Genomic DNA, 23,147 nt, shown 5'->3' on the forward strand with positions numbered 1-23,147 from the left:
TCTCTGGTGAGTAACATTTTATTTTTAAACATTTTTTTTGCACAACTTCCTGCCCCTTCATGTTGCGACGATGATATCCTCTTGGGGCTGCTGGAGTAGGAATCGCACCAGTTGCCGTAGCGTGCGGTCGTTCAGGCCGACCACGCGGCCGTCCTCCACGCCGTCGTACAGCCGCATGCTCTCGGTGCCCCACAGGAGGTTCTTGCGGGCGTTGCCCACGTCCGTCCGCGTGGACAACGCCAGCGTGTTGAGTTGGTAGCAGAAGAAGGAGAAAAAGCGGCCGTCGCTGATCACCGCCTGCGACACGAACGCTCGGCTCACGTCCTCGTGGTTCCAAAAACCTAAAGTTTTGAAAACGATTCAATGATGAGATTAAATATTTCTATTCTAAATGAGGCATTAATTTCATTTGGAATAAATTAAATCCAAAATGTAAAAAACAAAAAAAACAAAACTATATGCACATTTAATTAAAATTGCAGTAAATAAATATGTATAGCTGCCAATTTTAAATGTCCTGTTTTTTAATAAATATATTTTTTATACCAGATTCTTGAATTAAATCGACCAAATAATTGACATAAATTCGTTACTTGCAGCTCTAGTCAATTAAATTATTTTAAATTATTATATAAGTTACTTTGTTTTTAAATTGTAAATATTTTTTTGGTCTACTGCATTATTTGAATACCATTTAAAATCTATTGTATGTAAAAACAGCGCCCTCTAGTGTATGGAGGACCAAAATTGACAAAATACAAAAATAATGACTAAAAGTGAAAATAAAAAGATATAAAAAATAATTACAAATTAAATACACACAAACACATAAATATATATATATATATATATATATATATATATATATATATATATATATATATATATATATATCTCCATCCATCCATCCATTTTCTTGACCGCTTATTCCTTACAAGGGTCGCGGGGGGTGCTGGCGCCTATCTCAGCTGGCTCTGGGCAGTAGGCGGGGGACACCCTGGACTGGTTGCCAGCCAATCGCAGTATATATATATATATATATATATATATATATATATATATATTGCTCTTTATTTCCATTTATTTTTTGATATTTTTAAATTATAGATTTTTTATATCCATTTTTATTTATTTATTTAGTCATTTATTTATTTTAAATTTTGGCAGTTTTGGTCCTCCATATATGTTTAGATGCGTGACCTTGATAGGTGGCCTGTGCGGCGGTCCACGCAAACAGGCTGGCGATGGCGTTGGCCCTGAGGAACACCTCCACCTGGTCCGACTGCTGGCGGCGGGCCATGCGATCCCTGTGGTAGCGGTCGGGCACCAGGTGGAACTGAGTGTGACCGTAGCACGCCGGGTCCGGCAGCTTGGAGCCTGTGGACCGCCATCCCGTTTAGTTTTAAAAAAAAAAAGGAAAAAAAAAAGACACGTATAAACTGCTCATTCACAGCGATATGAGTAGCGAGAGGTCACCTGTGAAAATGTTGTTGGTGTACTGCCTCTTGAACATCGGCAAACGGTCGGGCGGGTATGTAACTTCGGGAACGTCGGCAGCATAGGAAGCCTCCATCGGGACCAACTGCATGGGCGCACGATCAGTCAAAAACAAGGTTATGATGTGACTGCTGCGGAGCAAAGCAGGCACATATTACTATCCTAGAAAACGGCGTTCATTATTTTTCTTTATTTACCGGAATTTTTCAGACAAAATGCGGCCCGAACTGTTGAACATACCGGCACAAATGAGGTATCAAAAGACGCGGCTCTATCTGCCTCGGTGGGCAATTATTTTTTTCGGACTTCCGGGTTACCATGGCAACGCAGATCCTTGGGGGGGGGGGGGGGACAAACAAACACAAACAAACAAACAAACAAACAAAAAAAAACGCCAAACTGTCCCATAGGAATGAATGCAGAGGTGGGGGGGAATCCACAAATCAAGCACCTGATTGACCTGATTGCAACAAGGTGGCTTGATTTCAACAGGAAGTGACCGGAACTGACCTGATTTCAACAGGAAGTGACCCAAAAGTGACCTGATTTCAACAGGAAGTGACCCGAAAGTGGCCTAAAATCAACAGGAAGTGACCTGATTTCAACAGGAAGTGAGCCAGAACTGACTTGATTTCAACAGGAAGTGACTTGATTTGGCAAACTGTTAAGTTCATGCGGTACTCCCCGTTGCAAGAGTCAGCAGTCACATCCAAAATTTCCACGGAAATTTTCTAGTTTTGAATTTTTTGTTACACTGTAGTTCTGTTAATTTTAATTATTTTTAGAGCAGGTTTGTTTAGTTTAGTTTTGTTTTTTTGTAAATGCTTTGTTTAAATTTTTTTAGTATTAGTTTCATTTTTTAATTAAATATATGGAGTATATTTGTTAAGTTGTGTGAGAAAAGTAAATTTTCAAAAATAAAATTGTTTGCTTCGTGTTTGCAAACCAATTGCTAACATGTTAGCATTTGCGCAATCCTCATTGGAAATTGTATACCAGTCGAGTGCTACTCAAGAGCAAGCCTACAATTGAGTGGAAGTGATGCTAACCTGAGGCAGTTGCTGCGTTATTCTAATCTGACAGAGCGGCTGGTCGTCTATCTGGAATCTGGTGGGTTCCAGGCTCCCCCTTCTGTGGCCCCTTGGGATGATCCTCTCCCCTCTCCTCCAGTAGAAGCCCACTTGGGGATTCAAATCTGACAACACAAAAACAAATTCTCATTGTCAGAGAATATGTCAGAGAGCGGTGCCCACTACCCAGTGTAGTGAAACATTAGACATTCAAAAGTTTTTGAAAAGCTTGAATAAGTTTATCCTGTATATGTTGTGTTCAATGCCATTGGGAGATTTTATACCCAGGCTTGATTGGAGAAGCGTCGGGCTGTATTTGGCCAAGCTGTATGTTAATGCTTTGACCAAGTTCCTCAGAAAGGGTCCCTCGATGAGCTCCTGTGTTCTGTACGTGAACGGCCTACTTTTCATCGTGTGCCAGTGTTCCTGGAGAATCACGCAAATCACCAATGAACGAATGTCCTCGAACGCCTCATCGCCAATGCCGGGGTTTTCTGTTTCCATGGAGGGGGAGCTCTCCTCCTCCTTCTCCCCGGCGGCATGAGGCCGAGCCGGGATGAGTTGCTCCGGCAAGCCGGGGATGTACGCGGTCTTGGTGAAGTGCTGGTACCATTTATCCGCGTTGCGCGCGAACGTCTGTGGGTAGACGACGTACTTTTTGCGCTCGATGCGAGTGAGGAGCCGGAGTTTATCCTGCACCGGAGACGCTTTTATCCGCTCGACCTGCTCTTCGGCCTGACGCGCCCTGGCTGATTTGCTTTTGGCCGTGAGAGAGGGCTTAATGGGCGGGTAGACCGCCTCTTTGACCACAGTCGCCGCCGCTTCGGTGTGGACAAGCTTGTGGCTTGTCAGCAAGTGTAAAGGGAAGCGAAAGGGCAGCCGTGTGCGGGCCGCCATGTTGTTGTTACTTCTTCTTCGTTTCCCCACTATGGGACACGAGATGTCACACTACACAGCAGCGCCCCCCAAAATATAGGCAATAATATGTAATAAACGTCTTTATTGAGCACACGGCTAGGACGGAGTCCTAGCACACAGAGTTAAATGCCAAATAATTAATTGACTGGCCGTTGTTATTAACGTGTTATTATTACTATTAGCATGTCTATTATAGTCACTTTGAATTGGTTAACATTGAAGAATTGAGATGATCTTGAACACAACCCGCCAAGCAACGCCGGAAATGCTGCATTTAAGTACAAATTAATGTCGTAATTCTGAATTTTACCACAAATTAAAATGTCATACGTCGTTCATCTTTTCGCAAACATTCATAACTATTTACATGCAAAAATATATTAAGTTTAGTGCCAAATATAAACCCCAAAAGCTATAGTTTTCTACTGATCTACTGTTCAGTAGCGTAAAATACTCAACTTAACGAAGGCACCCTGAAGGCAACGGTAACGTAGCACTAGACTTTTTCTGTGTGAAATAAATTCTGAATCTCCCGTTTGGTTATATTTGAGGATATTACAGTGATTCGACTTGGCAATAACGATAACAATGGCTTCTCTGGCTATGTTTTATCATCATTTTCTCCGAACGTGCTTGGTGCCGAGCCGAGCGGCGTTCCAACTCGGCAGTTTGCAACTTTGCAGAGTCCAGGTAGCTGCTGTCATATCGTTTTGAGCTTGTTCTTGTGACAGTGTTGCGATATAATGTCAATATTGTTCAATTTTAGACAGTAATGTAATGTAATGTAGCGACTGTTAGCGTGTGTTTGAATCACATTTTCATTTCATTTCTATATTCCTGCCCCCCTTTTTCAGAGAGCTCTGTGTACCGGAAGTGACGAAGTACGACTGGCGGAAGATGCCAGTAAGAAATATGGCCGCCCAGCTGCCACCATCTTCTCCAAAGTGATTGACAAGAGCCTCCCTGCAGATATCATATATGAGGACGACAAGGTCCACTTCTGCTTGTAAATAAATGTTAAATCTGGTTATAATTGAGTAATTTAGTGTGTGTGTGTTTTTTTTCCCCTCCCCTCAGTGTTTGGCTTTTAGGGACATCAGTCCACAAGCTCCCGTACATTTCCTGGTCATTCCTAAGATTCTCATTCCCAGGATAAGTCAAGCCAAAGACGATGACGCTGAGGTGAGACGGCAATAATGTCATCAAGGAAATTTGTGAATGCCCATTACTAGTTATAACAAAAGATTAATTTACCCCAAATAAACATAGTCAAATAAATAGTACCACATTGCCTGTAGTGTTTGCATAAATGTTCCACTTTCTCAGTGCATAAAAAAAATACAAGTACTAATTTCCACTGTCCATTTGCAGCTCCTGGGACATTTACTGGTAGTGGCCAAGAATGTTGCCAAGCAGGAAGCGCTAACAGAAGGTTATCGTGTGGGTAAGTGGCCTTATTGACATTGGTGAAGTATTGAAGATGTGTACTGATTAAGTTCTTGTGGTCTGCAGTCATCAACGATGGCAAACATGGTGCTCAGTCTGTCTACCATCTTCACCTCCATGTGTTGGGAGGCAGACAGATGACATGGGCGCCAGGATGAATGAATACAATATAGACATACATTAGTAGTACTGCATGTTGACAACATGCAATGTGAGTATATTTCCTCTTATGTCAGCTAAACATCAAAAATAAAAATCTCACAAAATGTGTTTTTTCTTGTCTTGTAACAATATAGTAGGATTTATATTGTGTATTTTTGTACTCATGTACAGTTGAAATTTGTCTACAGTTTGATATTTTAATTAAATAGCTATTAATTAACTTGTTAGTCCAATAAATGTCTCATTGGCTTGTGAAATAATGCAGTAACTGACCAGCTAACTAATGTGTTGACTACCCTAATAAGTAGTTAGCTAACAAACCAACTAGCTAACTAGTAATCTCACTAAGTAGCTAGCTACTAACTTTTAGCTAAAAAAAACACAAACAAATTGAGCGATTACAGTTGTCAGATAACGAACTAGCAAATTTTAATCAACTTACTAACTAAAGAGCTAGCTAAACAACATGATAAATAGCTAGCTAGGGTTGGTTAGCTAGATAGTTAACAAATCTAAGAACTTTCTAGATAACTACATACTAACTAACCTGATAACTAACATGTTTGATATTTAACAAGCTATCTAAACAGCTATAATGAACTACCTAGCTATCTTGCCAGCTAACGGTAATAAAACATATGAGCTGAATTGTTTTTTTCTCTCACGGAAATTACAGTTGCTTCATTGAATGAGGAGATGGTTAAACTTTTACCAACTTCATCACCAATTGTCCCATGTTGGGATCCAAACCAGTGGTCACAGACGGGAAATGACATTTCACATTGTTCCATAATGTTTTCTATATACACAAAAAGCAAATGTCCTCTTCAAACATAAGGCGCAAGTGCAAGATATTCTACAAAACATTTCCCTTTTCCATCCTGTAATAAAGTTGGCATTGATGAGGGGCCGCGGCAATCATTGACACACAACCATGGGGTTATGTTGGGTCACATGTGGTGTGATTCATGGATCTGTGTGTGCGTGAGTGAGGTTAATATGTGTTGCTGGAAACAAAGGTAAACCTTCTTCCCCAACAAAACAGGATGCATGAAATGTAGATATAATACTGTATTTTGTGTTGTAGTGTGAGTGCCTTTAAGAGGTGTGGTGTTGAGTAGTGTCAATGCATTTTTCTGATTTAATTAATTAAAATACGTAATTAAAAAAAAAAAAAAAAATATATATATATATATATATATATATATATATATATATATATATATATATATATATATATATATAATATATATCGGCATAAAATAGCTGAATGGCAAGACAACGCTACATGCTCATCACGGTGTCGTGCAGCATAGTGTCGTGTCAACACGAGTCAGCTGACGAATACAAACAAGCCTGCTGGCGTCACCTTGGTGAGTCGCGACCTTGGCTGCCGTTTTTGTTTCACAGGGCGCCGTGGCCCTGCCGGGCAAGTGGGCGGGACTGAGAGGACAGCTTGCCCGCACTCAAGCTTGCAATTGGCCGATGATCTAGGCCTTGGGAAGCACCTGTATGGCGGGCCAGTCTAACCTTCTTCAGGTCTTCAAGTGATTCCCTGCAGGAGGTAAGATCGCATTTGTTCTTCTTCCCATGTTTACATGTTGATCTTTTGAATACACTGTACACACTTCCGCTGCAAGAGCAAGTAGTTTTTTGTTGTTGTTTTTTTTTGCTTATGAGGATCCTTTTTTTTTTTCCTCTCTCAAAAGTCATAATAATTGAATAAGTTTTTTTTTAACAGGCTATTGCAAGAGTAAAGTTGTTGAAAAAAGAATAAATAAAATAGTTAAATACTAGGCTGCGTGAAAATAGTTTTGTTTTTTAAATTGTTGAACTGTAACAAAGTTGTATATGCTAATTAAAAATTCGTTTGTATTAAAAAAAAATCACAGAAATAAAGTAATATTTGAATAATAAAAAAAAAAAGTCAATTTCTGTTTTGTTTTTTTAAAGAAGCGATTCATTTTGTTTAAAGCATGTCAATAATATGATGGTAGTCATTGTCCTCTAAAAAGTCATACAGTGTACTATTTTTTATTTTTGCGAAAGTAGACTCAGTTTCACTATGGAAAAATTAATATTCATTAAATAATAATATCTCGTTCGTCTCTGTGTGCCCTGCGATTGGCTGGCAACCAGTCCAGGGTGTCCCCCGCCTACTGCCCAGAGTCAGCTGAGATAGGCGCCAGCACCCCCCGCGACCCTTGTGAGGAATAAGCGGTCAAGAAAATGGATGGATGGATAATAATATCTCACAAGAATTCCGTCCTTTAAAAAAAAAAAAAAAAAAAAAGACTAAGCTGTATTATGTAACAAATAAATGTTTACATGCTTACATTGTTTCAAGAAAATTTTGGTTTAGACCTTATTGCCGTGGTTCTAATTTTCTTACAGTGTGGCGTTAAAATAATAGCGCTCGATTGTACTTCAGTTGATCCTTGATATTGATAATAGTCTCATCCAGAGTTTGTTGTTGCCACAGTCTCATGTTGTTGCTTAAGATGTTTTAACCCGAAGAAAAATGGAGCAAAGTTCAGTGTAATTGACAGCATGCACACACGCACAACAAGAGGTCAGACTGAGTGTATGAAATGCCATTCAATACTTTGTCCACTAGGTAGAGCAGTATTTTTATCACTGCAGATTTTTTTCATGAATGGATTCTACATTTTTAGAATCTAGTTGTATTTTTCAAGAAAATGTGATATTTGTGTGAAGTGGGGGACATTTTTATTTTTGTCAAGAAAAACAATCTTACGACAGGTATCTTTTGGAAATTAAAGGTGTATTTTTTTAAAATAAAATATTGAAAAGTGGTAATATGACAATAGCATATTTTTTAATATACAGTTAACACTGTATTTGTATATTTTTTGCAAATAAGTTCAGTTATATTTTTTATATTAAAAAAAATCATTATCGTGAATACATTTTATTTTATTGATTGAAAAGGGTCATTAAAAAGCCTATTATTGGAGGGGCAAAAATTATGTTACAGAAGAATAAATTAGAATTTTTTTTTTTAGCTTTTTTTTTTTTTTTTTTTTTTCAAATAAAAGGTGTGTAATATGAGAATAAAAATGCATTACCTTGGTTAAATATTGCAATTTCCAATTTCCCGAGAATAAAATCACATTTTTTCCAACTTTTTTCTGTAGCCATATTTTTTCGGGGTGAAAAAAAAATCCCTTTTTTTTTTTTTAAATATAAAAATGTAATTCTTCAACAGTTGTGGTTCTTCAATTATAGTTGTTTTTCAATTACCAGAATATCATGTGTTTTGAACTATATTTGTATTTTGTGATTTATTTATTTTTTTTATTGGAAAATGTGCAAATATCACAAAAGTTAATGTGTATTTTCTTCTTCCATTCCGACTTTTGTCGTCACCTGAGTTAAACTCGAACCTAAACATGTTATCGAACCTGCCCTCTGGATGGTGTCGCATTTCTGTCTTCACAACTTGACACCTTTTGGCTCTTTGCTCACGTTTGTGTTTAGGGTGTTATTTGCTGGCTCAGCATCATTTACTAGGTTAAAGGTAAAGTGAAGGAAAAAAAAAAGTGTTTGTGTCCCCATGCTGTCTGGCAGTCAAAATCCAAAGATTTCCACAACATGGTCTTGAAGTGTTGCAATTGTGTTGCTATAAATGGCCACAGAGCCTCCTCACTGCTTTTCATTGGAGCTTACTGTACGCCTGTGCCGCAGCTTTCAACGCAAGATGGCTGACGCCGTGTTGGGTTATGGGCTCAAGGCCGTAGATGGACGCCACATCGACAGGTAGACACACACGACATTTACTAACTTGGAATATTGTGTTAGTTAGTTTTAGTTGAGTTGAAAGGTTTGCTAATAAAGGAGATGATCACCCACGTACATTAAACTACACATTCAACACAAATCATTTTTAGAGTCGATAGTGACTTCACATCTCTCTCTTTACGTTGGCCATGAAGGTTGTTGGAAAAAAAGTACAGATCCATTTGCAAATGTAGTGAGTAAAAGTCAAAAGTACTCAAGTGTGGTACAGATAGCTGAAAAATCTACTCGTTATATTTCCTTATATTCTGTATGCGTATTCACAGTATGACGGAGTCCTCCACTCTCATCACTGATTCCACCAGGAATGGCACACACAGGAGTGGAGCCGCAGCTGCACCGAAACAGCCACAAGCAGGTATGAGTCAGTGGGTGGGGGGGCTCCCTAACCCCTCCCCACCCATCATAAATTATAAGGCTAGAACAGCACAATGATCCATCCATCCATTTTCTTGACCGCTTATTCCTCACAAGTGTCGCGGGGGGTGCTGGAGCCTATCTCAGCTGGCTTTGGGCAGTAGGCGGGGGACACCCTGGGCTGGTCGCCAGCCAATCGCAGGGCACACCAGCACAATGATGTTTATTATTATAATTTATGCCATCAACGTTTGCGTGGGGCCTCTTTACTAGGGATGTAACAATACCGGCAATATCGTGATATTGTGATATTAAAACTACCGCAATATCGTCGTCATCATGTTCACAATATTTAAATGCAACACATCTGTTAAAAAAAAAAAAAAAAGTCAGGTTGATTTGCATTTGTGCAGTTCTAGCACCCTCTGGTGGCTAGTTTTTTGTTTTTTGTTTTTTTGTTTTTAGTGCAATTTAATTTTCATTAGGGATGATTTGGCCCTTCTATGTTTAAAATCCATGCTAATCGTCAGATGAAGGGGAACATAATATGCCTGTGAAACAATTCAATATGTGGAGGAACTCAATGTGTGTGTACATTAACAACATAGCATAATAATAATAACATAATAATGATAAAACATAATAATAACACAACACTGTTGTTATGTATAAAAGCACTATATTATGCTTTTTTTTAGTATGAGCCCTTTTTTCTATTTTTTTATTTTTTTTTATTTTTTACAATATTGACCTTTTTTAAATATCGCCAATCTCCCCACAATATTGTGATAATTATCGAATCGTGAGCTTCATATCGTGATAATATCGTATCGTGTCGTGACTTTTGGATATCGTTACATCCCTACTCTTTACCAGACTGACAAAGAAAGGTGATAATACACAACGTTAAATTCAAGTATGTAGAAAATATCCATCCATCCATTTTTGCCCTAGGTCGGGTTAAACATCATAAAGTTGATCTTACTCGTCACAGCCACACAAAAGTGGGTGGTCAATCAAAAAGGTTGTTAAAAAATCCAAACTTTGCAATGCGCCCTCGAGCACAATTGGAAAAATGCAAGCAAACTAGAAACAGGTCATAGAAATTTTTTTTCTCTCTGTCTCGAGGAGAATATAGTCTGCATTTTAGTTTTTGGAAAAAGTCCCAATATCTAGAAAAAATAGTACAAGAATTTTTCAGTGAGAACGTCTTTTTTTTTTTTTTATTATTTTATTATTACTAAAAATAATACTAGAATAAAGTTTGGTTTTATTTTTAGAATAAAGTTTTTTTTTTTTAATAAAAAGAGTAAATATAAATGTATATTTTTCATGAAAAATTACAAAATACTATGAAAAAAAGTATATTTTTTGAATTAAGAAGTTATTTCTTAAACATCATATTTTTCTTATATTAGTTTATAATATCAACACAATGTTAGTCTTTATTTAAAATAAGATAATAAAGTTGTATTTTTAGATTTGAAAAAGTCATAATGCAATTTATTTTATGCATCCTAAATATAATCCATGCAAAATATCTGACCTTTGATGTACATGTATAAAAAGGAAAATTATTTTTCACATTTCAAGCACCTGAAAAATACATTTTGAATTTCCATAACTTTTCCATTTTTTTTTATGTTCATACTAAACCCGTGCAACCAATGAAGTCAAACTATACCACAAATAATCATCAGCATATTATTTATCTTTTGCGGAAATTATTATTTTTTAATTCTTTTTAATTGTATTTAATTACGTCATTGTATTTTTTTTTAAATACAATAAATAGAGTGGTATTTGTCATTAAGCCATTAACATTTTTTTTCCGGTTTATTTTAAGGCTTCAATGGATTGTTTTGCACATGATAGTTTTAAGGCTGCAGAATCCTTCATAATCTGCATGTGCCTGACATGAAAGTGTACTCTAAGAAAAGTCAGGCCAATTTGTGCAATGTTTGCACTGAGCAAAGTGTCTTTTAAGCTTTTAAAAAAAACCTGACTGGCAGGTACGCACACGCGCGCACACACACCTGTCTTCCTGTATCATCTCAGGTAACACGGAGACCTCGCCTCCGTGGCGTGGCCTCGACGTCACCGCCCGAGCACGACTACCCTGGCGCGATCGCTCGCCTCGCGCAGCACTCGCTCGAACGGCCGCGGTACCGAGTGTGACTAGTCACCATGGCGGGTAATTGCAGCTGCTCTTGTTGCCACCTAGATTCCTCCCCCATCATGCTGAGGCCCCGGGGGCTCGCAAACGCCGCCCTAGCCCCGGCCGGGCAGCTGTGGACCAGCAGCAAGGAGGGGGCGGTCTGCTTGAGGATGGAAGAGTCGGGGACGGCCGCCGACACCCCCGTCACGGTGCACCAGATGTTCCTGGATACGGTGGAGGCCTACGGGGGCCACGCGGCCTTGGCGTACAAGAAGGACGGCCAGTGGGTGACACTCACGTGGAGGCAGTACTACCAACAATGCCGGACGGCGGCCAAGAGCTTCATCAAGGTGTGCGCTTTTTGGACTTTAGTGCAGCGTCAGTGGCGCTGATGAAGACCACCGTTTGTCTTTACTGTTGACTAAAATTAGCTTTAAATTGTCTTTGATGTTACTTGTACATTAGGTTTATTCATAGACAAAATTATCCTTGTGTTCTTTGTTTTGTTGGAGACTAAATAGCCTTCGTAGCCGTCGTAGAGGTCTTAATTGTCTTTGATAATAACAAAAACGTGTACTTATGAATCCTACCAAAATGTCTTTGATGTTTACAAAATGCATATTTTTAAGAAAAAAAACTCACAACATTGTGACAACAAATTAATAATTTTTAGAAGAAAAAAAGCTGTAATATTAATATAGTTGTAGTTTTTCCAAGAACAAAGACAGGATCAAAATTTTACTCGAAGAAAGACTAGATTAAGTTGGAATATTACGATAAAAAAAAATTATTTTACAGGTAAAAGCTGTCATTTTATGAGAATTAAGTCTATTTTTTTTTGACGGAAAAAAACACGTAATCTTTAACAAGAACAATATATTTTTAGATTATATATTTTCAGGATAAGTTGCAATTGTATGATGTATGATTATTATTATTATTACTATAAAGTTAAAAATTAATAGCAGATGACATGCCCTTAATCCCGCCATTTTTGTTTTATTGTAAAAAAAAAATAAAATAAAAAAAAGAGGCAAAATGTTGATGTTACTTGGACATTACGTTTATTTATAGACAAAATGATCCTTCTGTACATTCTGTGTGTTGGAGACTAAATTGCCTTTGATATTTTAAGAAAACAGGAAGGTCGTTGAGGTCTTAATTGACTTTGACAATAACAAAAGCATGTACTTATGTATCGTATCAAATTTTCTTCGACGTTTAGAAAATGCACTTTTTTCAGAAAAAACTCATAACATGGCAACAAATTGTTTGTTTTTTTAGAGAAAAAAATTGTAATATTAAAATACTTGTAGTTTTGTCAAGAATAAAGACATATTTTTCATACCGATACGATACCCAGCTTTGCAGTATCGGCCGATACCGACCCCATACTTAGGGTTCTTTTTCCCTCAACATGAAAAAGCTGTCCTGCTATTGGTTCAGAGCATTCAAGGGCCAATAGAATATCTTAGATCGGTATGCAGTGAACATGTCACATATCAGTGAATGTCGTGCACGAACCAGACACAAGATGCTGCATCCAAAATCCTATATTAGCGTTGGAATTAATGGTATCGGCATGTTACTTGTGAGTACTCACCGATACCGATACCACTGTTTTAATGCTGTATCGGTGCCTCTGCCGATAGCAGTATTGGTATCGGAACAACACTAGTTATGATTAAAAAAAAAAATTACAATTATCTTAGGGGGAAAAAAGGTGTAATTTTATGAGAATTAAGTCTTTTTTTCAAGAATTTGAATATTTCACAAGAACAAATACATATTTTGTCAGCATAAAAAGTTGCAATTTTATGACTAAAAAAAGTCACAATATATATTACAATAATAAAGTTAACAATTAATAGCAGAGGAAATGCCCTAACCCCTCCATATTTTTGTTTTATTGTAAAAAACAAACAAACAAAAACAACAACAACAACAACAACAAAGGCTTTTGTCAAAAAAAATAGGGCTTTTGTAGTTTGACACTTTTAATTGGGCCGAAGCTCAGGTAGGAAATTGGTTGTTGTTTCCTGATTGGTGATTGAACTCACTTGAAGATTGAGTATGTGAGCGAGGCCTCCTGTCCGCTCTCGTTCACGCCGCCCAGCTCTTATCTGTCGCTTCTGCCGTTTTATTAGCGCCTACCCACAACCAACTCTCCAGGGGAAACCAATACCGTACTTTGGGCGTGTGAAATCTCCATCTTGTGTTACGGATCCGCTTTCCGAGACTTGTTGGCTTCCCGACGTGGATGTAGGTTCAAAGTAATTTGTGTGTGTTTTTGTTTGTGTAGCTCGGCCTCGAGCGCTACCACGGGGTGAACATCCTGGGCTTCAATTCCCCCGAGTGGTTCTTCGCCAATGTGGGCTGCATCCTGGCCGGGTAAGGACTGTACACTTTTTGTACACTGACTCGACATCTTTTCCACCCCATGCATTTATCACAGCTTGTGTTTGTTGACATTAAAGATACAATGTGCGTATCAGGTGGTCATTCTTCTCATAGCACAGACAAGACAGTCAGATGGTTATCCCGATGATGACAGGCTTAGATTACATGATAATCATTTTCTGGATTATTTACATGCTTTTGATGAATGACAAAAACAAAAACAAACAAAAAATGCTTTAAATCAAAAATATAATTATCTACATATTTGCTTTGCTTAGCTGAGATAATGAATTGTAAAATGCTAATGCTAAAAGCTAACAGAAGATGTTAAAACACCACATCCTGACAGGAACATTGCTTGAAGTGTGTTCAGTCATGTAAACGCACCATCGGAAAAGTTAGCATTTAGCTCCAATGCTAATGCTGACCCACTTTTTTTTCTATTTTGCAGAAAAGAAGGGAAACAATTCTGGAAAGATGATTTCAATAAATTATTAATTTTTTTTATTAAGAAAAAAAACTAATTAGTGTGAGTTAAGTTAAAATCAGTGCATTATGTAATTTAATATAATTAAGGATTTAGTTCATGAAAAATTGAGCTATTTCATGAATTTATTAGTAATTTTACAAGATTTTTTTTCACAAGACAGGTTGTGTTGTGATGATACTCAGAAGTTGAATTTAAACTTTTCAGAAATACTGCATAAATGACAGTAATTCGGTATTTCCTTCATGAGATTTTTTTTTAATTGAAAAGTAAAAATGTAGACAGATGTAATTAGTCTCAATATGTAGGAAAAAAATAAAATTGTAATGAAAATAGTTTGAATGCCGCATTAATAATGTTGTATATTTTACATTTTTTAATTTAGTAAGTAAAACAAATACTAGATAAATAAATCATAATAGAAAACGAAATGATCATTTAATGAGAAAAAACATGGAAAAATTTGTCAAAGTTGTCATTTTATTTCAGGAGAAAAAAAATAGAAATTAAGAAAGACATATTAGGAAAAAAAATCTGAAAAAATTGAAATATTCGTGATTTTTACATGAACAAACTAATGAGGAAAGAGTAAAACAAAAAGTGAACAATAATAATTTTATGATGAAAAAAAAATTGCAATCTAATTCGAAAAAAAAAAGTCTCAATATGATGTAAATAAAGTACATTTTACCAGGACAAATTGTATGTCAAATAGATGCATGCTAATGCATATGCATCCCAGGGGTCTGGCGGCGGGCATTTACACCAACAACCTGCCTCGAGCCTGTTGGGAAGTGGCCAGCAAGACAGAGGCGAACATCATAGTAGTGGAGGACCAGCAGCAGCTGGACAAAATCCTGCAGGTGAGCGTGCGTGCGCGTGTGTGTCATCTCCACTGTGCAAGACCAGTCCTTAAATAGAACAAGAATTTTTTTTTTCGGGCAGGTGAAAGACGAGCTGCCGCATCTCAAAGCCATTGTCCAGTACAAAGGAGAACTGAAGGAGAGGCTACCATCCCTTTACACGGTATGTTAACACGCACACTATTTGAAGAATTTTTTTTAAATAATATATATATATATATATATATATATATATGTATATGTATATTTAATAATAAACAATATTAACATGAGAAAATCATTTTAAAAAATGTGTGATTTTTACGTGAATGCGCTGAAAGTGGTGATTTTAAAAAGGGAAAAAAAATGTGAAAACATTTTTACAAGGATGGATTTTCTTTTTAGTGGGCGGAATTCATGAGGCTGGGCGACGACCTGCCTGAAGAAGACCTGAACGACTCCATCGCCCGCCTCCGCGTCAACGAATGCTGCAACCTCATCTTCACGTCGGGAGCTACCGGAGCCCCCAAAGGTGTCATGCTGAGCCACGACAATGTGAGTCGTAACATGGCTACTTCCCTCCTCACCGAGGACTGTTTTGATTACATTCATATCCAGCTTACCTCCCCCCAAAAAAGACACGGGTGTTCACTTTCACTTCGTTTTAACTCAAAAGTTCTAGTCATAGATCAATAAGGCTTCGAATTCAGAGAAGTCAAAACTTCATTTTAGTTCTCATAATATATGAAATAGTAAGTACATTAAAATTTTACCCAACCCAAACGTGATTTCAAGTTTCACCGACATTTTGTACTACGTGAAGAAATATGTATTACAATGAGGTGTTTTTTTGGTTTGTTTGTTTGTTTGTTTGTTTGTTTTTTACAAAATGTTCAAAATGCAGAATAGGCGTAATTACAATAAATTAAATAAATATAACATGAATCAAGTTTTAATTTTACAAAAATATTTTAGGAGGAAAAAAGAGAGGAAATGAATTTAATAAATAAAACAGAAATAATATGTGGATAAAGGTGTCAATTTATAAAGATGTTTCAATTTGATGGGAATAAAGTTGGAATATTAATAAAATATTTTTTTGACAAAAGCAGTATACTTAAAGGAGGATACATGTAAAATATAATGAAGATTAAGTTTTAATTTTCCAAGGAGTAAATGATTTAATGAGGAAAAACCTGAAATATTACATGAATAGTTATAATTCCAAGAAATAAAGTAAATATAGTACTTGAATAAAGTTGCAGATTTATGAGAATGTATTTATTTCTTTTGTGAAGGAAAAAATGTGGAAATATTATTAGAATAAAGTTGTATTTTTACAAGGAAAACTTTTGATTTCAACAGAAAAAAAATATGAAATAAAGTTGTAAGTCGACAAGAAAAAGAAAACTTGATTTTATGCGGTAAAAAGTCCAAATATTATGTGAATGGTGCTAATTTTAATTCTAGTCTAAATATTGAATAAAATCATGCATTTCCAAGCGGGGAAAAAAATACAATTTTATTACTATCAGATCAGTCCCAGATTAATTTAACCACTGAGAATATCCTGTCAAAAAGAAGACGAAAGGGACCTAAAATAGACCCTTGGGGAACTCCAACATTCCCCTCAACAGGTGACCTGGACAGCCCAGCGAGCAGGAGAGGCGGTGGGCCTGCGCTACGGCGAGGAGTCGGTGATCAGCTACTTGCCTCTCAGCCACGTGGCGGCTCAGCTCAACGACATGTACATCACCATGAGGTTCGCAGGAACCACATACTTCGCCGAACCTGACGCCCTCAAGGTGAGCACAGACCACGCCTTTGGCTACCTTCCTCGTGTGACGACCACTTTTTTTTGTTGTTGTAATTTTCAATCAAAGGGGTCCTTGGGGACCACAATGAAGGAAGTGAAGCCCACCGCCTTCCTGGGCGTCCCTCGTGTTTGGGAGAAGATACAGGAGAAAATGCAAGCGGCTGGGGCGAAGGCAAGCCCGTTTAAGAAGAGCGTGGCCGACTGGGCCAAGTCCATCGGGCTCATGTATAACTATAGCGCCATGTACGGGTAAGAGATTTCTGACATTGTTCATACACACACAAAAATAAAATGTGTAATTTTCTCAGAAATGTAGAATAGCCAAAATATTACTAAAATTGTTGTGAATTCATAGGAAAATAGTTTACTTTGATGACTTTTTAAAATTACTTGAGAATAGTAAAAATGTGAAGATAAATGCATAATTTTGTGATTTAAAATAATAATTAAATAAAACAATTTTTAGAATAATTGGCCAAATGTGCAGAATTTTTAAAAAATAATGTGTTTGACATCAAGTCAAACTACGCCGAGACTAAATGCCGAGCTCTCTCTTTGTTGCAGGGAGAACCGCGTGCCGTGGGGCTTCACGCTGGCCAACCAGCTGGTATTCAAGAAGGTCCGAGCGGCACTGGGCCTGGAGCGCTGCCGGATCTTGTTCACGGGCTCGGCCCCCATCTCCAAGGAGACCCTGGAGTACTTCATGAGCCTCAACATGCCCCTCCTGGAGCTGTACGGAATGAGCGAGAGCTCCGGGCCGCACACCGTCTCCAGTAACGACGACTTCCATATCTCCAGGTCAGCGTGCGCCATGCAAGAATCGTTTAATAATCATTTTGCAACCAATATTATTACTGTACTAATTTCATAACCTTTTTCAATATTAGGATTTTCAATTATGGGATGTGATTTTTATTATTTGTAATTATTAAATGGATTTTTAATTATTAAGATTTGTTTCACCCGATTGATTTTTTTTAAATGTATTTGTACTTTTTAATTATAGTTTCATTTAATATATTTTTTTGCACATTTGGAAGATGTTTTCAGTTTTATTTTCAAGATGCATATGAGCATATGATATATTTAAATATTTATTGACATTTTTATTTATTCAATAACAATTTAAGTTATTGTAATTGTTTATTTAATTGTATTGTTTGTTTGTTTTTATTCACTGAGATTTTTATATTTTATGAAAGTTTTATTTATTACATTTTCTTTTTTTTAAAAAATATGACAATTTAATTGAATACAATACTTTATCTAATAATTTTTACAATTGACGTAATTTTATTTTTTTATGTCATTAAATTAATATTTAATGTTTTTTTTGTTGTTTTTTTTACTTTTTAATATACCGTATTGTCCGCACTATAAGGCTCCAGCACTATAAGGCGCACCTTCAATGAATGACATATTTGAAAACTTTTTCCATATATAAAGCGCTACAGTAGAGGCTGGGGTTATGTTATGCATCCATTAGATGGTGCTGCGCTAAAGGGAATGTCAACAAAACAGTCAGATAGGTCAGTCAAACTTTATTAATAGATTACAAACCAGCGTTCTGACAATTCCATTCACTCCCAAAATGAATAAACAGCTGTTTTATTATTTTCTCTGAGGTAAAGTATTAGTATTAGCTAGCGATCCAAGATGGCGGGATCTTCTGCACATGCGCATCACCGATCGTGCAGGGTCACCGATAGCGTCTTGCCAGCGAGACCTGTTGCAGCTCAATATTGATGCGTATATGAGACGCACTGGATTATAAGGCGCATGGTCAGCTTTTGAAAAAATTAAAGGCTTTTAGGTGCGCCTTATAGTGCGGAAAATACAGTACTAATGTTAGCATGTGATGGCGAAGGACTCTGGATTTTTCGTTTAAATGCGTAACCAGGTGTTGATTCACATTTCTCATTTTTGTATTTTTCTGCACTGCATAGTTAATATAGGAGCATAAACTGTATTATGCTAATGCTAATGTCTACATGTGGTCCTAGCTGCGGGAAGGTGATGGCGGGCTGCAAGGTGAAGCTGGAGCAACAGGACAAGGAGGGCAACGGCGAGATCTGTTTCTGGGGGCGCAACGTCTTCATGGGCTACCTCAACATGGACGACAAGACCGCTGAAGCCCTGGACCAGGATGGCTGGCTGCACTCCGGAGACATCGGAAAGTTTCAGCGAGACTTCCTCTTCATCACCGGAAGGATTAAAGGTCAACCGCATATTTCAGACGTAGTTTTCTGATTAGAAATCAAATTAAAACAGTAATTTTAGGACAATGTTAAAATATTGTTTGAATAATATTTTAGTTTTAATGGGGGGAAAAAAAGATATTCAGTGTGTCCATTTGTTATACAGTGGAGGCAAAGCGTGCTTGCTTCAGGCTGTTAATTTTTTACTCCAAGTTGAAGTTTATTGTAAAACTGTCAACTGCTATCATAAGAGACATAGCAACCGACATCATCATCAGAAGCAAAATTGCACCTGCATAGCAACTGCTAGCGTCATCATAAGAGACATAGCAACTGACAGCGTCATCATCAGAAGCAAATTGCAGCTGCATAGCAACCGCTAGTGTCGTCATATGAAACATAGCAACTGGCAGATGTCATCATCAGAAGCATCATAACAAGTGCATAGCAACTGACAAAGCCCCAATCATAAGAGACATAGTAACCGACATCATCAGAAGTGACATTGCAGCTGCATAGCAATCATCTACGAGACATAGCAACTGACAGCGTCATCATCAGAAGGATCATAACAAGTGCATAGCAACTGACAAAGCCCCAATCATAAGAGACATAGTAACCGACATCATCAGAAGTGACATTGCAGCTGCATAGCAATCATCTACGAGACATAGCAACTGACAGCGTCATCATCAGAAGGATCATAACAAGTGCATAGCAACTGACAAAGCCCCTATCATAAGAGACATAGCAACCGACATCAGAAGAGACCTTGCAGCTGCACAGCAAGTGTAAACATCTTCATAAGAGACATAGCAACTGACAGCGTCATCATCAGAAGCGTCATAACAAGTGAATAGCAACTCACAAAGCCACTATCATAAGAGACATAGCAACAGACATCATCATAAGAGACATTGCAGTTGCATTGCAACTGCTAACATCATCATAAGAGACATAGCAACTGACAGCGTCATCAGAAGCAACATTGCAGCTGCATAGCAACCGCTAACGTAATCATAAGAGACATAGCATCTGCCAAAGCCATCATCATAAGAGAAGTATGAATTGACAACAATATCATCATAATGCAATGAGCCAACCCAAAACTCAGTCATAACAAAAACAAACTCCGAACTTTAATAAGACAATTAATTAAAGCAAAAGGAATAAAAGAACAGTGTTTTATTTATATCTAAATACCAGAATGTTGAGCCAAACCATATCAATTTTGACCAATGAAGGTCTGCTAGCTTATCATATTTCGTAAAACACAAACGAGCTAATGGAAATTAGCACTACTACACTGAAGGTGTGCCAGGGTAAATTCAAACTTTCCTATATAAAAAACAAAACAAAAAACATTTGCTTAAAAATCTGTGATATTGCGGCAGCATGAAAAAATAACCACTATAGTGAGGATTCACAGTGTCACAAAAGTCCAAATAATTCAAAATTCACTTACAGAATGTCATAATTTTTATTATCGGTGTTAACATACAGAGATCCTGATTACCGCCGGAGGCGAGAATGTGGCCCCGGTGCCCATCGAGAACGCAGTGAAGGCCGAGATGCCCATCATCAGCAACGTCATGCTGATCGGAGACAGGAAGAAGTTCCTATCCATGTTCATCACGCTCAAAGTAAGATCCCCCCCAAAAAAACCCGTCCGACCGATCGTTTGTTTGTCTTCCGCAATATTCACGACGATCCGTTGTCCAGTGCGTCATCGACGAAGAGGGCAAATCCACGGACCAGCTGAGCCCCGAGGCCGTCAGCATCTGCCGGAACCTTGGCGTGGGCGCCACCAAGGTGTCGGAGATCATCGGTAACAAGGAGCCCGCCGTCTACCAGGCCATCCAGGAGGGCATCGAGCGATACAACGCCAAGGCCATCGCCAGACCGCAGAAGGTGCAGAAGTTTGTCATCCTGCCAAGAGACTTCTCAATCCCAGGAGGGGAGCTCGGTGAGTCATCATTTTAAAATGCATATACAATTTTAGGATTTTATTTTTTTTTTTGTCCATTATTGGATTTTTATTTTTTTTTAAACTTTTTTTCATAATTTTATCAGTATTTTTTTAATTTATTTATTTAATGTAAAAATTATTACTAATTTGCTTTATATATATATATATATATATATATATGTATATATATATATATATATATATATATAAAGTCACCATTTTAAGCTTTTTTTCCCCCAACTATTTAAGTTTTCTTTTAATTTTGTTGCTGGTTCTTAATTATATTTTTTCACAATTATTAGATAATTTTGTCAATTTTGAGTCTTCAGAATTACTTAAAAAATATCTATTTTCTTTCATTATCTGTGATTTTTTGCAATTAATTTTATAATTGTTGCTTTGATCATTTTCATCATTTTGAGATTTTTTTCCCCATTTTATGATAATTTTGTCACGATTTAATTTCTCATAATTACAGTATATGAGAATAACGGGATTTTGATATTTTATTAATAATTGTATTTAATGTTTTTTATTAAATTATAAGTAATTACATTTTTTTTTAGTCAAATACAGCTAGAGTCACTTGGAAACACTTGCAGGTGTTTCAAATTAATTAAGATGATTCAACTGGTTAGTTGAATAGCCTACTAGTATACTTTTTCATGATATTCTAATATTATGAGATAGGATATTTGAGTTTTGTTTAAGCTGTAAGCCATAATCAGCAATATTTAAAATAATAAAAAGGCTTCCAATATTTCAGTTGATTTGTAATGAATCCAGAATGTATGACTTTTTTTTTTTTTTTTTTTTTTTAATTGCATTTCAGAAAATAAAGGACTTTATCACAATATTCTAATTTTCTGAGACAGTCCTGTATGACATGAGTACTGGTATATATATTTTGTATACAACTCTTAACATTTCGGACACGAGTAGAATGCAGCTTGTCACACATCACCTTGCCATCTAGGTCACTTGTCTCGTGACGAAGCAGGCCACATTCCAGGAATGTTTTTTCTACAATTCCAAAGCAAATGTTTATGTTTGATTATGTGTGTATGCACGTACACGTTACATATAGTACACACGGAATGTCATTGTGCTTACAGGACCCACCATGAAACTCCGGAGACCAACCGTCATCCAAATGTACCAGGACAAAATTGACGAGATGTACGCCGAGTAGGAGAAAACCAAGTAAACCATGAAGATCAATGAATTCTATTTATACTTTAAAGCACTTTTACTTTGTAAATAAAAGCTCCCAATCATGGCCAAAGCTTGCCCTCATACTGTAGGTCACGTGACTACTTAACACTTAAGTGCCCTGTGATTTATTTTGTATTGCAATGAACATAAGTATGTATATTTACAACTAGTGTAGTGTCATTTAAACAGGAATTGGATAATAAATTGAGACATTATAGTTGTGTTTTTTGTTTGTTTGTTTTTTAATGGGCTAAAATGTACAAGCACCACACTGACCACTTTAAACGACACTGTAGCAAAGTGTCATTTCAAACAATCAAATATTTGCAGAATATTTTATGGAATAATTGAGAAGGTCATCAGTTCTATACGTACCACATGAGTCAGTGAGGAGCCACTCGGGGAAACGGGAAAGATGCAGGAGGTGCGTAATTATACAAGAAAGACGCCCACGTTAACTGAGGCGCAGCGTGTACGGTTTCAGTAGCAGCATTCTTCTTCTTCTTTGACATTCTTGAACATATCAGATTGCGTTCCTGGACTAATAGTCGTCTGTCAGGTTTTCTTCAGATTGCTGACTGGCGCTATCTGGGCATCTTGCCCGTCAACTCTTTTTAACAGCGTCTACCATCAATGAACCCGTCGTCAGAGGAGCATGCTGTCACGTAGATGCACATACTGTACTGGGGCTTTTTTTTAACTTAAGGTCACAAAAATAGAATTTTGCTTGCTACAAATTGTGTTTTTTTATGTAGATTCTTAGCCATGTAGGCGCTAAAGTAAACCACAAAAT

General features: G+C 37.1%; 3 protein-coding genes across 4 annotated transcripts; 2 read left to right on the plus strand and 1 right to left on the minus strand.

The window, feature by feature from the left end:
- Window positions 1-2: 2 nt before the first annotated feature.
- On the minus strand, window positions 3-3,520 carry mrps30 (mitochondrial ribosomal protein S30). Its single transcript, XM_077520688.1, has 5 exons — window positions 2,852-3,520; window positions 2,547-2,692; window positions 1,477-1,582; window positions 1,201-1,377; window positions 3-341 (listed from the first exon to the last, which is right to left on the minus strand). The coding sequence occupies exons 1-5, from the start codon at window positions 3,462-3,464 to the stop codon at window positions 58-60; spliced, it is 1,326 nt and encodes a 441-aa protein (XP_077376814.1). The 5' UTR covers window positions 3,465-3,520; the 3' UTR covers window positions 3-57.
- Window positions 3,085-6,650, plus strand: hint2 (histidine triad nucleotide binding protein 2). 2 transcript variants are annotated; one of them, XR_013283445.1, is made up of 6 exons: window positions 3,085-4,175; window positions 4,340-4,477; window positions 4,563-4,667; window positions 4,857-4,929; window positions 4,998-5,142; window positions 6,504-6,650. XR_013283445.1 is itself a non-coding variant. In XM_077520693.1 (5 exons), the coding sequence occupies exons 1-5, from the start codon at window positions 4,074-4,076 to the stop codon at window positions 5,087-5,089; spliced, it is 510 nt and encodes a 169-aa protein (XP_077376819.1). In that variant the 5' UTR covers window positions 3,086-4,073; the 3' UTR covers window positions 5,090-5,201. The 2 variants fall into 2 exon arrangements, 1 of the variants encoding a protein (XP_077376819.1); XM_077520693.1 differs by lacking the exon at window positions 6,504-6,650 and having other exon boundaries at window positions 3,086-4,175; window positions 4,998-5,201.
- On the plus strand, window positions 6,567-22,571 carry LOC144018491 (long-chain-fatty-acid--CoA ligase ACSBG2-like). Its single transcript, XM_077520679.1, has 15 exons — window positions 6,567-6,657; window positions 8,802-8,873; window positions 9,179-9,270; window positions 11,494-11,777; window positions 13,730-13,818; window positions 15,057-15,177; window positions 15,260-15,340; window positions 15,562-15,711; window positions 16,794-16,961; window positions 17,040-17,221; window positions 17,537-17,770; window positions 18,976-19,190; window positions 20,674-20,813; window positions 20,893-21,136; window positions 22,255-22,571. Exons 2-15 carry the CDS (start codon window positions 8,815-8,817, stop codon window positions 22,329-22,331), a joined length of 2,136 nt encoding a protein of 711 aa, XP_077376805.1. The 5' UTR covers window positions 6,567-6,657; window positions 8,802-8,814; the 3' UTR covers window positions 22,332-22,571.
- The last annotated feature ends 576 nt before the right edge of the window (window positions 22,572-23,147 follow it).

The sequence above is a fragment of the Festucalex cinctus genome, chromosome 5, assembly GCF_051991245.1.
Source record: "Festucalex cinctus isolate MCC-2025b chromosome 5, RoL_Fcin_1.0, whole genome shotgun sequence".
Taxonomy (NCBI): domain Eukaryota; kingdom Metazoa; phylum Chordata; class Actinopteri; order Syngnathiformes; family Syngnathidae; genus Festucalex; species Festucalex cinctus.

What these genes read in the sequence shown, in the direction of transcription:
- mrps30 (XM_077520688.1), bottom strand. Translation starts at nt 3,464, where the DNA reads ATGGCGGCCCGCACACGGCTGCCCTTTCGCTTCCCTTTACACTTGCTG. An exon ending in TAACGCAGCAACTGCCTCAG is followed by an intron (nt 1,583 to 2,546) that starts GTTAGCATCACT and finishes GCGCCCATGCAG; the next exon opens with TTGGTCCCGATGGAGGCTTC. An exon ending in CGCACAGGCCACCTATCAAG is followed by an intron (nt 342 to 1,200) that starts GTCACGCATCTA and finishes TCAAAACTTTAG; the next exon opens with GTTTTTGGAACCACGAGGAC.
- hint2 (XM_077520693.1), top strand. Translation starts at nt 4,074, where the DNA reads ATGGCTTCTCTGGCTATGTTTTATCATCATTTTCTCCGAACGTGCTTG. An exon ending in TGCAACTTTGCAGAGTCCAG is followed by an intron (nt 4,176 to 4,339) that starts GTAGCTGCTGTC and finishes CCCCTTTTTCAG; the next exon opens with AGAGCTCTGTGTACCGGAAG. An exon ending in TCATATATGAGGACGACAAG is followed by an intron (nt 4,478 to 4,562) that starts GTCCACTTCTGC and finishes CCCTCCCCTCAG; the next exon opens with TGTTTGGCTTTTAGGGACAT.
- LOC144018491 (XM_077520679.1), top strand. Translation starts at nt 8,815, where the DNA reads ATGGCTGACGCCGTGTTGGGTTATGGGCTCAAGGCCGTAGATGGACGC. An exon ending in CGGCCAAGAGCTTCATCAAG is followed by an intron (nt 11,778 to 13,729) that starts GTGTGCGCTTTT and finishes TTGTTTGTGTAG; the next exon opens with CTCGGCCTCGAGCGCTACCA. An exon ending in CCATGTTCATCACGCTCAAA is followed by an intron (nt 20,814 to 20,892) that starts GTAAGATCCCCC and finishes TCCGTTGTCCAG; the next exon opens with TGCGTCATCGACGAAGAGGG.